Source organism: Cyprinus carpio, chromosome B19 (assembly GCF_018340385.1).
Source record: "Cyprinus carpio isolate SPL01 chromosome B19, ASM1834038v1, whole genome shotgun sequence".
NCBI lineage: Eukaryota > Metazoa > Chordata > Actinopteri > Cypriniformes > Cyprinidae > Cyprinus > Cyprinus carpio.
In genome coordinates, this window is record NC_056615.1 from 29,823,672 (window position 1) to 29,840,381 (window position 16,710).

The 16,710-nt window shown below is 35.1% G+C and overlaps 1 protein-coding gene and 1 pseudogene across 1 annotated transcript; both read left to right on the plus strand.

The window, feature by feature from the left end:
* The window catches only part of LOC109058809, a 726,037-nt pseudogene that overhangs the window by 138,148 nt on the left and 571,179 nt on the right, over positions 1-16,710 (plus strand).
* LOC109048962 (induced myeloid leukemia cell differentiation protein Mcl-1 homolog) lies at positions 1,911-5,324 on the plus strand. The gene is made up of 3 exons (XM_042745899.1): positions 1,911-2,477; positions 3,574-3,824; positions 4,989-5,324. The coding sequence occupies exons 1-3, from the start codon at positions 2,072-2,074 to the stop codon at positions 5,103-5,105; spliced, it is 774 nt and encodes a 257-aa protein (XP_042601833.1). The 5' UTR covers positions 1,911-2,071; the 3' UTR covers positions 5,106-5,324.

The following is a 16,710-nucleotide window of genomic DNA, read 5'->3' on the forward strand; positions in this document are numbered from 1 at the left end:
GATTCAACAATGAGAGAGAGACTGGGCAGAAACAGCATCCATGCGAGAGCTCCTAAAGCCACTGCTGACCAAAAACAACACACAGCCTCGTCTCACATTTGCCAAAAAATATCTTGATTATCCCCAAGACTTTAGGGCACATATTAAGGTTTTGGAGCGGCCCGGTCAAAGTCTGGACTCAAATCTGATTGAGATGCTGTGGCATGAGCTTAAACGGTCCTTTCATGCTCAAACCCTCCGATGTGGCTGAATTAAAACAATTCTGAAAAGAAGAGTGGGCCACAATTCCTCCGCAGCGATGTGAAAAACTCATTGTTATCATAAACAATTGTTGCTGCCCAATCAGTTATTAGATTTAGGGGGCATTTACATTTTCACGTAGTGCCAGGCAGGTTTGGACAGCTTTTTCTCTTAATAAATGAAATCATTTTCAAAACTGCATTTTGTATTTGCAATGTGGTTATCTTTGTAATATTAACATTAGTTTGATCTGAATCATTAAAGTGTGACATGCAAAAAAAAGGGACTTTTTCCCAGCACTGTACAGCTGAAAAAAAGTATGTGCAGGAGGTCGTTCCAGATGTGACCGTGTCCATGTATTAAGATTGTGATCGTGTCCATGTATTAATGTATGTTACTGTACAGTGAATGGAGTGATGTATGAGGACACGTCCTGACGTTTGTGTGTAAGGTAGTGTTGAAATAAAAGTTTACATTAAGTTAAGCTTTGCTCTGAGATCTCCTTTTACTTCATGTAAAGAACTGAGTACTGTACATGTCCAGTAATCTGTGTTATTGTTGTTATTATGTCCAGCAGAGGCCACTAGTGACCGCGAAGTTTAGAGGTTTCTACTGAAAATTCTCACAGAAAGTAATGATTTCAAATCAGTAAGTTATGAATAATAAAAATACAAAGGTATAAATATTTAAAATGTTCCAAAATAAAATATGAGTGTGTGTACAATTTTACATTTAAATAAGTGAAATTATACACGGAGAGAAATAATATCAAAAAGTGTGAATTCAATGCATGGAAAAAAATAGACACGCACAGTTTTAACAATACATAAAACATTTTTTTTTTTTTATTGTGTATTACCAATCAAACAATTTAACAGTAAGATTTTTAATGTTTTTTTAAGAAATCACTTCTGCTCGACAAGCCTGCATTTATTTGTTCCAAATATTATTCTAATGTATAACAGCTGTTTTCTATGTGAATATCTGTTAAACTGTAATTTATTTCTGTGATGTGCAGCTGTATTTTCAGCATCATTACTCCAGTCTTCAGTGTCACATGATCTTCAGAAATCATTCTAATATGATGATCTGAACTAGAAAAGAGTTATTTTAAATAGTAAAAATATTTCAAAATGTTATTGTTTTTGCCGTACTTTGGATCAAATAAATGAAGTCTTGGTGTGCAGAAGAGACCTCTTTAAAAAAAACATAAAAAATTATATGATTCAAAAACTTTTGACTAGTAGTGTGTGTGTGTGTGTGTGTATTAGTGCTGACAAACTGTTAATCGCAATTAATCACATCAAAAATAAAAATTTTGTTTACATAATATGTGTATACTTTGTGTGTATTTATTATGTATATGTAAATACACAGACATACAGTATATATTTTGAAAATATTTACATGTATATACATTTATATTCTTATCTTTTATATTATATATAAATATATTTAATATATAAACATATTTTTCTTATGTGTTTGTATTTATATTTTTTTGCTTCACCGCCTCTCACTCACAGCTTGGCTCCCAGTTTAACTTACATAAAGTTAATTTCACCCACTGACCACCAAAAGAAAAATCTGGAAGGAAGTCCATATAAGGCTTTAAGGGGAGGAGTCGGAGAACTCGTCAAATGTAGCACGCAGGGCGTACTCGGCGCTCTTTAAAACCGCTCAGCTTTACAACTACTTCCGCTTCGCTCAGAGAGTAAGGACCTGCAGTTTCACTTTATAGACTGAGCTTCAGCCTTCAAACCAGCGCGAAGCTCTACTCTAACTCGTCCAGGTCGTGTTTAAGCCTCTGTATCGCGTCGTGATCGGAAATATGACTTTGAGTTTGATGAGAAGAACAGCTACGGTGAGTCTCCTCGGCGCGCACACGGCGCTCGCGCCCGCGCCCGCACTCAAAGCGCGGACCGAGGACGAGCTCGACGGGTGCGCGGATGAAACGGACGCCGCGATGAAGCCGTTCAGACCGGGAACGAACGGCCTGAAAGGACTGCATCTGGACGGACGCTATGTGTCCGCGGCGGACGGGTCTCTCCCGAACACACCGGACCCGCAGGAGTTCGGTTCCGCCGAGCTGGGTCGCGACACGAGGCGGCTTTTACTGGATTTCTATCGCACGCACACGGGACTGTGTCCGCGGGACCGGAAGCAGCATCACGCGTTACCGACAATGACTCGCGTTGTCGCGGACATTCTCCTAAAGCACGAGATCGCGTACAAAGGTAAGAGCAGCGCATGCGCACTCGCTACACCCAAACACAGCTGCGGGGTTGCCAGGTTCTTACACCGAAACTCGCCGCTCAAAACTAGCCCCGTGGTGTTTAAGGGGAGTCCCTCGGTAAACATCTTTTCTGGCGGGGTTCCCTCCAGGCTAAATATCAGAGAATAACCGAGAAAAGCACCGTGTAGCGTCTGTTTGACAAGAAGAGACTTGTGATGTCAGTTACTCGTGTAATTATAGTAAAATAATACTCCATAATGATTTCAAACTATCCGGTAACGTTACTTATTGTTTTTTATTTATTTGTTTGTAACGCGAATGTATCGCGTTCTGATCTGATTTAACTTTATAGTTTTAAATATTGTGATATATATAGTTTTTCTGAAGTAATTTGAACGTGAATAACCTGTAAATAACCGGGTTTTTTTTTTTTCCCAGAAGGGTTTTTTTTTTCTGGTATCTGGTCAAACCGCAAAGTTCGTCATCGCGATTCCGAGAAGCGCCGAAGTTCCGCTTATCAGCGCGCGACACGCCTCCGCGGAGCGACACGGAAGCGGGTGCAAATATAGATCTGTCTCTTGAGTTTTCAGAAGAGCTGTTCTTCACACGATTATTAGAACACCGAAAACACGGTTATTAGAGCTACTAAAAATGGTTTTAATATACTTGTAATAAACATAAAGTACTAAAATTTATGAAAAATAAAAATTAACAGTATAGTCAAAAATGGAAAATAACACACCTATGTATGAACATTCAAAATATTAGTAAAAGCTATAATGCTGCAATAACACTGGTTTGTAGTTCTTCTTCATATTGTAGTGACTTGTGATTCCCCAAACTTGTCTATTTCCAATTTCTGTTGGATTCGTTCCTCTCTTAATTTGAGCATTAACCAAAAAAAATAACAAGGTGGTTATGTGATGTCAATCAAAAAGGGGGCGGGGCATGCAGAACCACTCATTTTATTGCTCTTGTCAGAAACTGATCTGAATTGGATGTCAGTGTGAATGCATGAGATTTCTGACAATTCAAATTAAAGTGTATTTGAACACATGACGTGGGTTGTTAAGTGTGTGTGTGTGTGTGTTCTGCAGGAATGTTGCAGCGTCTGCAGCTGGACTCTCAACCGGACGACATGAGCTTCATCAGCTGTATAGCCAAGACCATGTTCAAGGACCACACCACGAACTGGGGCCGGATCGTGAGTCTGGTGGCGTTCGGAGCCGTGGTGTGCACGCATCTGAAGGAGCTGCAGAGAGAGCGGTGTGTGGAGACGGTGGCCGAGCAGATCTCCTCCTATCTGATCTCAGAACAGCACGACTGGCTGCTCAACAACAAGAGCTGGGTGAGTGACACCAGAGGAAAATCTCACTCATGCTATCATGGGAACGGCTTGTGTTTCCTCCACTGCATAATTCAGAGCTGTTCTCGTGTGTGTGTGTGTGTGATCTCTCTCTCTCTCTCTCTCACACACAAACACACACACACACACACACACACACACACAGGTGAAGTTCAGTCCATTCAGCACATGTGAAACTCAACCCAGGAGCTCATGTATCAGACAGACCGCCATTAAACTCACATGCTTCTTCATTAACCCCAGTAATGCATTCGAAGAATCATTAGTTTATAAAGCAATAAATAAAAGAAATGACAGATATTTTGACCCCGCATTATATGGAGCGCCAACAATGTCAAAAATACCTTGTGAAATTATCTGCACTTTTAATTGTGTTTTATCTTTTCCTTACATCTCACACACTTTTGGACTGAATTGTGTTGATGAATGGGAATATGCACGTCTGTTAATGAACCACAGCAGAATAAAAAGAATTGATCACTTTTTCATCTGAAAGTGAAAGCTTATGCAAGTAAAAACTTTACACATTTACATAGTTTTACATTATACAAATGAGGACTATATATATACACACACAAACACACATTTGGTTTTAATATTAATTTTATGTAATTTATAAGACATTTATAAGAACATATATAAAATCTGAGAATTATTAGTATTGGAATAAATGGAATTTCATTAAATTCCTTAATGTATAACTCAAGTCTGCTCAAAAACAGTCCAAATTTATCAATCTGAAATATTTATTTCTGAAAAAACACTAATATTGCTAAAATTTTTCAAACAAACTAAATTAATTTTGCTTTTATAAACGTTCTCTTTCAGATGGAAAAGTGATCAGTTTTTTCATCCCGCAGTGGTTCATCAATAGACGCACACATTCATGCTTATCATCAAAATTCAGTCGCAAAAGTGTGTTAAATATTTAATATATTTACAGAAGTATAATTAATGACTTCATGGATCATTTCACGAGGTGTTTTGGCACTAATGGTGCTCCATATAAATGCAGGTCAAAATGAACCAAATGCAGAAAACCTGTGATACCTCTTTAAAAATAACTGGGAAAAAAGTGGGTCTGAAAGCATTCCGGAAGTTTTGACTGTGTTTTGAGGGCTAATATGTGTCTCTCTGTGTCTGCAGCATGGATTTGTGGAGTTTTTCCGCGTGGAGGACGTGGAGTCTGTGGTTCGTAATGCTTTGATGGCTGTAGTCGGATGCGCTGGGATCGGCGCTGGTCTCGCTTTCCTGATCCGGTGAAACTCCACGAGCGTATCGCTCTTGTGACCGCCACAGACGCTGAAGCACACATTAGTGTGTCGTTTGGTGTCCAACTCCTGCTGCACTCCGCTGGACTCGGCTTTTCAGCCACACATGCACTATGACCATCCCAGCATGCACAGCACCAGAGATTGGGCTCGCCATGATCCAATGACCAGAGAGATTATAATTATTTTTCTAATAAAAAGTGTTCAGTAATGCATGTGTGGTGCTTGCATCATTTGATTTCATTGCTTCACTTTGCAAATGTGTAAACATTGCTTTATATGGATGAAACATAGTATTAATGTGGCTTTGGGTGTGTAGAAAATGAATCTGGGTTGGTTCAGATTGACCTTTAGGCAAAGAGAAGTGAGACAGACCTCATTTCAGAGTCTCTTCGGTCAAGTGAAAGTGAAAGAAAACACCTCTAATATGCCACCAAAAAAGTCCAGTGCAATAAAGACTTTCACTTGTGTTTCAGTAAGTATTGTAGCAATGAAACGGTGGCTTATTAAACTATAACTGCACACTGGCATTGATTGTCCAATTATAATAGAAAGCTGCATTAGCATATTCATCTTTTAAACTGCAGTATGATCCTAAATGCAAGGTTTTCATTTGCAAAAATATACTTTTTACATTGAAAACCATATGTTTTATTTTTAAATATCAAGTAGTGAACTATCAGTGAAATTCAAAATAAAATCATTCTGGTATATATTTAAAGTGTATATAAAAAGCTGCGATGATAAAACCTGACAATGTTTAATCATTCTAGCAAGTAAATATGGTTCTACAGTTTATTTTCATTTTTAGTACATTTATCCAAATAAATCAAATATGGATTTTATTTTATAAAAAGTTTGTGTAGGTGTTTTATATGGGTTTTAAAATAATAGTTTACTCAAAAATTTTAAATTTGCTGTGGGGTGAATGGGTGCCGTCAGAATGAGAGTCCAAACAGCTGATAAAAACATCACAATAATCCACAAGTAATCCACAGCACTCCAGTCCATCAGTGAACATCTGGAGAAGACATAAGCTGAAACACATCCAGCATTAAGATGTTTTTAACTCAAATACATAGAGTCTATAATCCATAACACTTCCTCCAGTGAAAAAGTGCATCTCCTGTTGTCTCTCACATCAAAATCCAGACACATTTTTGTTTAGAGCTGTTTAAACACTGCTTGATCTGTGCAGATTTCTCTCCTGATTCACACCAGAACACTTTTTCACTGGAGGAAGTGTTATTATGGATTATGGACTCAATGTATTTAAGTTTAAAACGTCTTAATGCTGGATGTGTTTCATCTTTTGTCTTCTCCAGATGTTCACTGATGGACTGGAGTGCTGTGGATTACTTGTGGATTATTGTGATGTTTTTATCAGCTGTTTGGACTCTCATTCTGACGGCACCCATTCACTGCAGAGCATCCATTGATGAGACACTGATGCAGTGCTACATTTCTACAAACCTGATGAAGAAACAGACTCATCTAGTTAATGGATAATGCTGCTAGTTAATGTGATTCTCAACACCTGCATGAACTGGAGATTTCATACATGCACTAGAAATCACCGAAGCTCCATCTGATTCAGAGACATGCAGATATCAGTCACAATCCAGAGTTCAGACGCGTTTGTGGATCTGCAGATGTAGCTGTGGGTTTGTGTTGATTCTGGTGCAGCACAAACCACGCACAGCAGCACAAGTGTGACATTTCTCATCTCAGTAGGTTGAGTGTGTGTGTGTGTCTGTGGTCTCTCTCATCTGGTTCTGGTTCAGTGTGTTGCAAGTCAGCAAATACAGAGCAGCACGGCATATACACACGTCGCATTTGAAGTGTTGCATTCTGCAGCATCTGACTGCAGCATCTGAGACACACACTTGCAACTCAAAAAGACCTGCAAGATGAGCTGTAGTACAGAATAGCTCAATTATTTCTCATAAACAGCAGTGAGATTAAATAGAGAGCAAGTATGAAGTTTGGGGAGGTTTGCACACATAAACACACACTCATCAACCGCTGCGTCTGCTTTATCAGCAAGTGTGTTCAGCAGGAGATCTATGACACCATCAACACCAACATTTCTGAGAATTTCTCTGTGTGCGTGTGTGCGCGCGCGTGAACTGGCAGTATAATATCAGCTGAACAACTATTTGACTTTGCACAACAACATAATCAAACACAGAAAGGTGTTTATTTGACCATAAACTGCACAGAGAATGATTAACATGACACAGACTAAAGACAAAAAGTATATAAACGACAGCATATATGATTTAGGAGTTAAATATGTGAAACAAACACTGTGAGATGCATTAGATTTAGAAATACTAGAAATAAGTTCAGATCTGATGATGCTAAAGTGTTGATGGTGATATTTGCTTATGTTTTGAACAATTTAAAACTGACATTAAAGCCTATTTGAAATTTTTTATATATATATATATATATATATATATATATATTATATATATATATATATATATATATATAGGTTATCTCTTGCTCTGGCTACTGTGTATAGACCACCACAGTTTTACCCATAAATACACATGAACCAGATGAAATGACTGGCAACATGGGCACTATCTTCTCTAATACATTAGAAGCTGTTGCCCCCATCAAATTGAAAAAGGTTAGAGAAAAACATACTGTGCCATGGTACAACAGTAATACCCACGCTCTCAAGAAAGAAACTCGTAGTCTCGTTAACTTGGAAGTTTTTAGAATTGCGTGAAAAAACAGTATGTCCAGCTATAGACAGGCTCTAAAAACTGCCAGGGCCGAGCATATCCACAAACTCATAGAAAAACAACCAAAACAACCCAAGGTTTTTATTTAGCACAGTGGCTAGATTAACAAATAACCAGACGCCACCCGATCTAAATATTCCCTCACAGTTAAATAGTAATGAATTTATGAATTTATTCACTGATAAAATAGATAACATCAGAAATACAATAACAAATGTAGATTCTACAAAGCGTCTAATACTTTAGTTTTATCCATCGCACCCAAAGATAAACTGCAGTGCTTTACAAACTATAGGACAGGAAGAGCTAAATAAACTTATCACTGCATCTAAAACCAACAACATGTTTATTAGATCCAGTACCCACTAAATTACTGAAAGAGTTGTTACCTGTAGCAGAAGAACCGCTTCTCAATATTATTAACTCGTCGTTATCTTTAGGTCACGTCCCAAGGAAATTTTATATTATTGTTATTAAGCCTCTTATTAAGAAACCACAACTAGATCCTAGTGAACTGGCAAATTACAGACCCATTTCAAATCTTCCCTTTATGTCTAAAACTTTAGAAAAAGTTGTGTCTGCCCAATTGTGCTCCTACCTGCAAAAAAATGATATCTATGAAGAATTTCAGTCGGGTTTCAGGCCCCATCATAGCACAGAAACTGCACTTGTTAAAATTACAAATGACTTGCATCAGATCAAGGCTGCATCTCATTGCTAGTTTTACTTGATCTTAGTGCTGCGTTCGACACCATAGATCACGACATACTCATAGATAGACTACAAAACTATACAGGTACAAGGGCAGGCTTTAAGATGGTTTAGATCCTACCTGTCCGATCGCTACCACTTTGTTTATTTAAATGGGGAGTCATCTCATTTATCACCAGTAAATATGGAGTGCCACAAGGATCTGTCCTAGGTCCTCTGCTATTTTCAATATACATGTTGCCCCTTGGTAATATTATTAGAAAATACGGGATTACTTATTGGACCAATACATAGAATCTTGTAGATTACAATTTGCAATTAGACGGATGTACTGTTACTTCCTCTACTGTCAAAAATCTGGGTGTTATATTAGACAGTAACTTGTCTTTTGAAAATCATATTTCCCATGTTACAAAAACAGCATTCTTCCATCTTAGAAAACATTGCCAAGCTATGAAACATGTTACCTGTTTCTGATGCAGAAAGCTAGTTCATGCATTCATGACCTCTAGACTGGAATATTGTAATGCACTGCTAGGTGGTTGTCTTGAATCTTCAATAATCAAGCTACAGGTAGTCCAAAATGCAGCGGCTAGGGTCCTTACCAGGTCAAGAAAATATGATCATATTACCCCAATACTACAGTCTCTGCACTGGCTACCTATTAAGTTCTGTATCATTTAAAAAATATTATTACTTACCTATAAGGCCCTTAATGGCTTAGCTCCTGCATACCTAACTAGTCTTCTACCACGCTACAACCCATCACGCTCCCTAAGGTCACAAAAACTCTGGACTTTTGATAGTACCTAGGATAGCAAAGTCCACTAAAGGAGGGTAGAGCTTTTTCATATTTGGCTCCCAAAACTCTATGGAATAGCCTTCCTGACAATGTTCGGGGTTCAGACACACTTCTCTCTGTTTAAATCTAGATTAAAAACACACCTCTTTGGCCAAGCATTCAAATAATGCATCTCATAATTTTGGACCTTTTTTATTTCTGATCAAATGTGCATTATTATTCTTTAGCTTGGGTTGAACTAATTAATTTTAGTTGGCTGGAACAGCAGCTACGCTAATTATGTCTCTATCAGTTTCTCTGTTTTGCCACAGGATTGACATCCCGTGGTAACTAGGATTTACACAAGCTCCAGTCTGGATCCAGAACACCTGAGAAGAGATGATGCCAGCCCCTCAGAGGACCTCAGATGATGCTAACCCTGTGACAACATACAGAACTACCACATTTTGCAACAAGTTTGATTGCAGCATATAATCATTGCTGTTAATAGTGTTCATTGTCTGATTACATCATTAACTGAATTTTACCACACATTTCTGCCATATGTACATCAATTTGACATCATGTCACCATTGATAAGCTATTACTAAATATATTGTAGAAACAATTTTCTGTAAAGTTGCATCGATTTGTATTGGGAAAAGTGCTATACAAATAAATTTTAATTGAATTGAATTATTAAGAACCATGTATTTGTTATATACACAATGGCAGTCAAAAGTTAAAAATTTGAATAATTAAACTTTTCTTTTTTCTTAAAGAAGTTTCTTCTGCTCACCAAGGCTGCATTTATTTGATCAAAAATACAGTAAAAATACTGAAATATTTTTACAATTCAAAATAATTTTTCTGTGTGAATATCTGTTAAACTGTAATTTATTTCTGTGATGCGCAGCTGTATTTTCAGCATCATTACTCCAGTCTTCAGTGTCACATGATCTTCAGAAATCATTCTAATATGATGTTCTGCTGCTCAAGAAACATTTCTGATTATTATCCATGTTGATAACAGTTGTGCTGTACAATATTTTTATGGAAACTGTGATGCATTTTATTTTTCAGGATTCACAGATGAACAGAAAGTTCAAAAGAACAGCATTTATTTGAAAATGTGCATTTTGGAACATTATAGATCCCTTCACTGTCACTTTTCAACAATTTAATGCATCCTTGATTTAAATAAATATTTTTTTCTGTGTGTATTAGTATGTGTGTGTGTCTGTGTTAGTGTGAGTCTCTGTGTGTGTGTGTTAGTGTGTGTGTATTAATGTGAGTCTGTGTGTGTATGTGTGTGTGTGTATGTAAATGACTACAGACTCAAAAAATTTCCTCGAGTACGGACAGCAGCACCATTCGCTGTTTCTCAGAACACAAACAAACATAGGAAATAACTCCGTCAGTCTGTCTATCTCTCTCTCTCTTGTCTTCAGTGGCAGAACCTACTCAATAATGAAGCTCAAGATGAAAACAGGAAGTAACTCCTCCGCTGCCCTTCCCCCAGCACTTACATAACCTGTTTGCTCTTTGCTCAGACAGCAGTCAGTTTCAGTATGTCGTTTATTGGGTTTTATTTGTCAGTGATGATTCATATCTGCTGGGATAGATTAAAATGTTAATAGGTTTTTGTGGTGAAGCTAAACAAAAGTTCTTTATGTTTTCCAGACTCAAATTCTACTTTAAGACAAGAAGGGTGAAAATGTTAACTAACAGATTCATACTTCCATAGCTGATGAATGAATAATTTTTTGTATTTTTGAAACATTTTCCAAGTAAATTTGCAAATGAGGACCACTAATTAAATACACTCTAATTTGCAAAAATTTCCAGAAAGTAGGCTGGACGTTGGTTTAAAATGCATGTTTGGTTTTGTTGTCATATTAGAGTTAAAGATTTTTCTAGAAGGGATTTAGAATTTCTCTTTTTATCCCTCCATAAATCAGAAAATACTGACAAAAGGCAGAAATTAACAAATTATCACCATGTTTTTAGAAATAAAATGTTGTATAAATCAGTGTGTGAATGAAATATAAACAAACCCCTCAGTAAAAACCTTCAGAATACAGAGAGGAATAAAACTCTAAGTTTTGGTGTCTGAAAGTGCTGCTAAAGTGGAGGGAAAAATCGTTTTGAGAAAACAGCATTTAAAGATGTATTGTAATTGAAATCTACTGACGCAAATAGATGAAGTGTAATAATAAACCCAGGTGAATGTAATATCAACAATCCCTACGGTAAATTCCTTCACAATATAGAGAGCAATAAAACTCTAAGTTTTAGTGTATGTAAGTGCTGCTGAAGTGGAAGAACAAACTCATTTAGCAAAAAAATCACTTAAAGATATGTGTTGTAATTGAAATCTTTAGATAACGTGCAATAATAAAACTAGTAACCAAATGAGAATATATAAAAAAAAAAACCTTCAGTAAGAACCTTCAGAATACAGATAGGAATAAAACTGTAAGTTTTAGTGTATATAACTGCTGCTGAAGTGGAGGTAAAACTTATTTTTGAGGCTTTAAAATTATGCATTGTAATTTAAACCTATAAAGTGCAATAAAATAAACACTTAAATGTGTATTTTGAAAGTTTTTTTTAAAGATGTTTTATTTTTTACTAGTCTAAAAGCCAAATAGTGCATGAAAAATAATGTTTTTTGCCTTTAGTGTTGTGCCTTAAAACATAAATTTTAATGTATTTTACATGAAAAACGTAAACATGTATATTTGCTTTGAGAACAATTAGTGAATAAGGTGAAATGCAACAAATTCTGAAATTTAGCCAAATTTAGAAATTCAAAGGTTTTGACTCACAATGCATCATTTTTTAATTATTTATAATTATTTTTAGTATATTTATTAAAAAAGACAGAAATGTAATTTTGATATCTGAATACAGAATTAAACGAGAAATTCAAGAACAGTTGTGAATAAGACAAAAGAGTTTGCATTGTCACTCTGGAATCTGATTGCAGTCCATTCATACGTGTTTACAGCACTGATAAGCGACAGTGAAGAACGTACTACAGGTCCAAGGTCAGACAGTGAGTACAAATCATATGATTCACGTAATGATACCAGAGAACATGCAAGATTAATCAGGCATGTGGGCGAAAAAGAAAGCATGATTAATTCTCTGTGTCAGTGCACTTTAATAGAATAGAATAGAACAGGTGAACTCTGTTGGACAGATGAGAGTGTATTTCTGTCTGCAGTTCCACCCACTGCTAACCACAGTGACTTCAGTGTAGAAATACTGGAGGAGTGTTTGGAATTTCAGCTAGTGTCAGCCTGCAGTGAAGAAACTCCAGCTGCTCACACGCGCACACACACACATACACACAGGGAATCATGGTTAATGAATGAGGTGATGTGAAGTTTCCAGTGATCTGACAAACAGACAGACAGACAGACACAAATGCCTGCACTTCCTGCTGCTCTCTGATTGGCTCTGACTGTTCTGCCTTCCCCTAGCAACAGGGACTTTAAATGGCAACAAAAACTAAATTTCCCAGAAGTCAGCTGACAACGGGTGTGTGTGTGTGCGCACTTCTGCTTTACTCAGTGTTAGTAGAGTTATTTTAATATAACTTAAAACATTTTACACTAACCCAAATTTTTTACTATATTTGTTAGTAAACCAACTTTTTAATGATGTTTTATTAAATAATCCTTTTAAACTTTTATATAAAACCTAAATGTTTTATTACATTTCATATTATACTTAATTTTTTTTATATTTTATACTAAACATAAACTTTTTAAACTTAAAACCTTTTATATGAAACCTAAATGTTTAATTATAATGTATATTGAACACAAATGTTTTAAATATTTTATATAAAACCTTAACTTTTTAAAATTAACAACTTTTTTATGAAACTTAAAGTTTTAATTATAATTTATATTAAGGTTAACTTTTTATATTTCATATTAAACTTTTTAAAGTTAGAAACTTTTTATTTTATGTTAAAATTTACTTTTTATTATATTGTATATTAAAATTTTAAAACTTAAAAACCTTTATATTAAACTTACACTTTTTATTAGATTTTACATTAAATGTTAATGTTTTAAACTTAAAAACTTTTATATAAAACCTAAATGTTTATTATACTTTATATTAAACTTAATGTTTTTAATATTTTATATTAAACAAACTTTTTAAACGTAAAAACCTTTTGACAAAACCTAAACTTTTTATTATATTTATATAAAATTTTGCTTTTATTATATTTAATTTTAAACTTAAAAATTCTTAAAAAATTTTTTTATCAAACTTAAACTCTTTAGTAAATTTTTATTTGAAATTTAAACGTTTGAAACTTTTATATTACACTCAAAACAGTCTTATTATATTTTATATTAAACATCAACTTCAAGATTTTATATGAAATCTAAACTTTTACTATATTTTACACTCTTGAAACTTACTTTTAGACTGTTAAATTACATTTTATATTTCCAAACGTGCCACACTTTATAATTCATTCATTGCTTTATTTAATATGTGCATTTTTTATAAAATTCACTGTTATAGGTTGTTCTCCAGATATAATTTTTATTTAGCTGCGCAAACTCAATACAGCAACAAAATCAGCTCTTGATGTTCTTAACATCATTGAAGGATCTTTATGTTATAATAAAGTTTAAATAAAGATATGGTTTAATGAATATCTTGATTCAAAATGTCAAGCCAAGATTCAGAATCTGCTGTGACAAACTTATCTTTATTGTTAAAAATTATACTTTTCTTCAAATGAAATTAAATGTATTTTTATTATATTTCCTTAATTTCAAAATCAGAAATGTAAAATAGATTATTCTAATTCAGGTTGTAATTAACTTATTTTATGCATAATTGAAACTTTCTGAACCTTTTAGTTTCTGAACTACAAACTGTTTTCTAACATTACATAAGACTGTTTCCGCAAAACAAAAACAAACAAACAAACAAACAAAAAAACCTGATGATATTTATGTTTCATGTGTATTTTTGTGGTTTTTATGAATGGTTTACCCAAAACTGAAAATATGCATATTCTGTCATCATTTCCTCACCCTGATGTCGCTCCAAAACCTGTTTGACTTCTTTTGTAGAAATGAAAGCAAATATTCTGAAGAATGCAATCAGATGCTTCATAGACGTCATTGGGCTCCGGTGTCATGAGCCTCATCATTTTTCACATTATCTTCTTTTGTGCTGTACAGAAGAAAGACAGTGGAAGTGAAATCAGGCTGTGTGACCCGATGACCCACATTCACAGCATTACATAGACAATCAATCAACAACAGAAGTCATGCCCACCTTCAATTAAATCAAGTGATATTTAGTGTGTAATTTGTCTGTCAAAAAAAAAAATGTATATATATATATAGTCTATATATATATAGATATATATATATATACATATATATATATATATGTATATAGTGTATGTAATATATATATATATAATATATAATATATATATATATATATATATATACTATATATATATATATATATATATATTATATATATATATATAGTATAATATATTTAGGCCTAAATTAAACACTTCTGTATTTGAATTATATAGGGCAGTGGTTCCCAACCTTTTTCAGCTCGCGGCCCACACAACCAAACACATATGTTTGCGCGGCCCACTGCAAAAAAATGAACTGACCTTGCCATTGTTGGGTTAATAACTTAGTACTCTGAAGCTAGATTGTTAACTGTATTTACTGAATGAACTAGGGCTGTACGATATGAAAAAAAAAACTATCGCGATTTCTTTGATCAATTTTGCGATTTCGATTTTAATCACAATTTTGACACACACAGATATGCTTTACAGTCATAAATGCATTCAGGATGAATTTGAAACATTTTTCCAAAAGAAAACCAATTAGAGCTTTATCAAAAAGTCGTAACGTCTCTAGAACAGACATAAGTCAAAATAATCACTATAGTAAAGGTGTGTGTGTTAATTTATTTATTTATTTATGGAAAAATATTATTAATTAATTAATGTTTTGTGGGGGTTTTTTTCTTTTTTGCCATACATTGTTCATAGAGCTCATTAATTGTAGCGGTGCCTCAGGTGTTGAAATAGATTTGTTATACATTATACAGGTTCACACGTACTCCGTCAGCAGTGCGTATATAATATGTGTATGCGGTGCAGAAGCAGCAGCGAGAGCGCATTAATGTAACGCGGAAGCACATTAAATTAATGCGCGAGCGCGAATCTCTCTGTTCACACGCAGATTTCCTTTGCTTTGTCACAAAACCAGACGCCCGTGCTCAGATACACGCTGCTCTCGCCCGGAGAAAGTGCGCGCACTTAAAACGTGTCTCCTCTCACTCAAACTGCGTCCTGTGCACTCACAACTCTCTCTATGCTCATGTGCTAGATATTAATTATTTTCGCACGTTTTTATTTCTAGCCTTTTCCCGCGTGCAGTGTGAACGCATCGCGACCCGTTAACATGGGCTCGGAAAAAAAGGCGCATCACAGACAGTGTGTGAACCTGGAGTTACGTAGGCATATTCCCAGTCTGTTCTGTTCTCGCGCTACGCGCGTTGCATTCTGATTAGATCGGATGGCATACTGCGGGAGGTCGGGGCCGCGGAAAATCGTGTTATAAAGCGATTTAGAAATCGCGCACGCTCAAAGCGCTATCGCTCAGCCCTAGAATGAACTGGCAATGAACAGAAAATAACTCTGGCTTATTTAATTATATATATGAAATGAAGTTATTATGTTATGACTTAGACATTTTTACATATATTAACAATATTATTATTTATTTTAATAGTAATTGGCGGCCCACCTGCAATACCATCGCGACCCACTACAGGGCCGCGGCCCACAGGTTGAAAACCACTGCTCTAAAAGATATTAAAATAACACTGTAATTGCATGTTAAATATCCAACATTTCATCTTTTCACAATGCATTTATTCAAATCAATTGACCAATCTGATAAAATCTATAGATCTTGCAAAAACTTTATTCACGTAGTATCAGGCAATTTAAAAATATGTAGGCTATGGTGGTTAAACTCCACACACAAAAAAGTATGTAGGCTATGTGGTTAAACTCCTTGTGAAACAAGCAATATTAAATCAGTTCAAGCAAATTAGATTTATTGATGTATTTTAAATATCATTTGGTTTATTTGTTTTTTTATGTATTTTTAACATGTTTAGTTTATGTTTAACTGGCTGTATTTGAAACACATTTAGTTTATTTGTTTTAGTACAGCAATTTAACCTGTTTCACTGATGTTTAACTGACACGTTATATACATACAGTGTGTGTGAAAAGTGTCTAGTGCGCA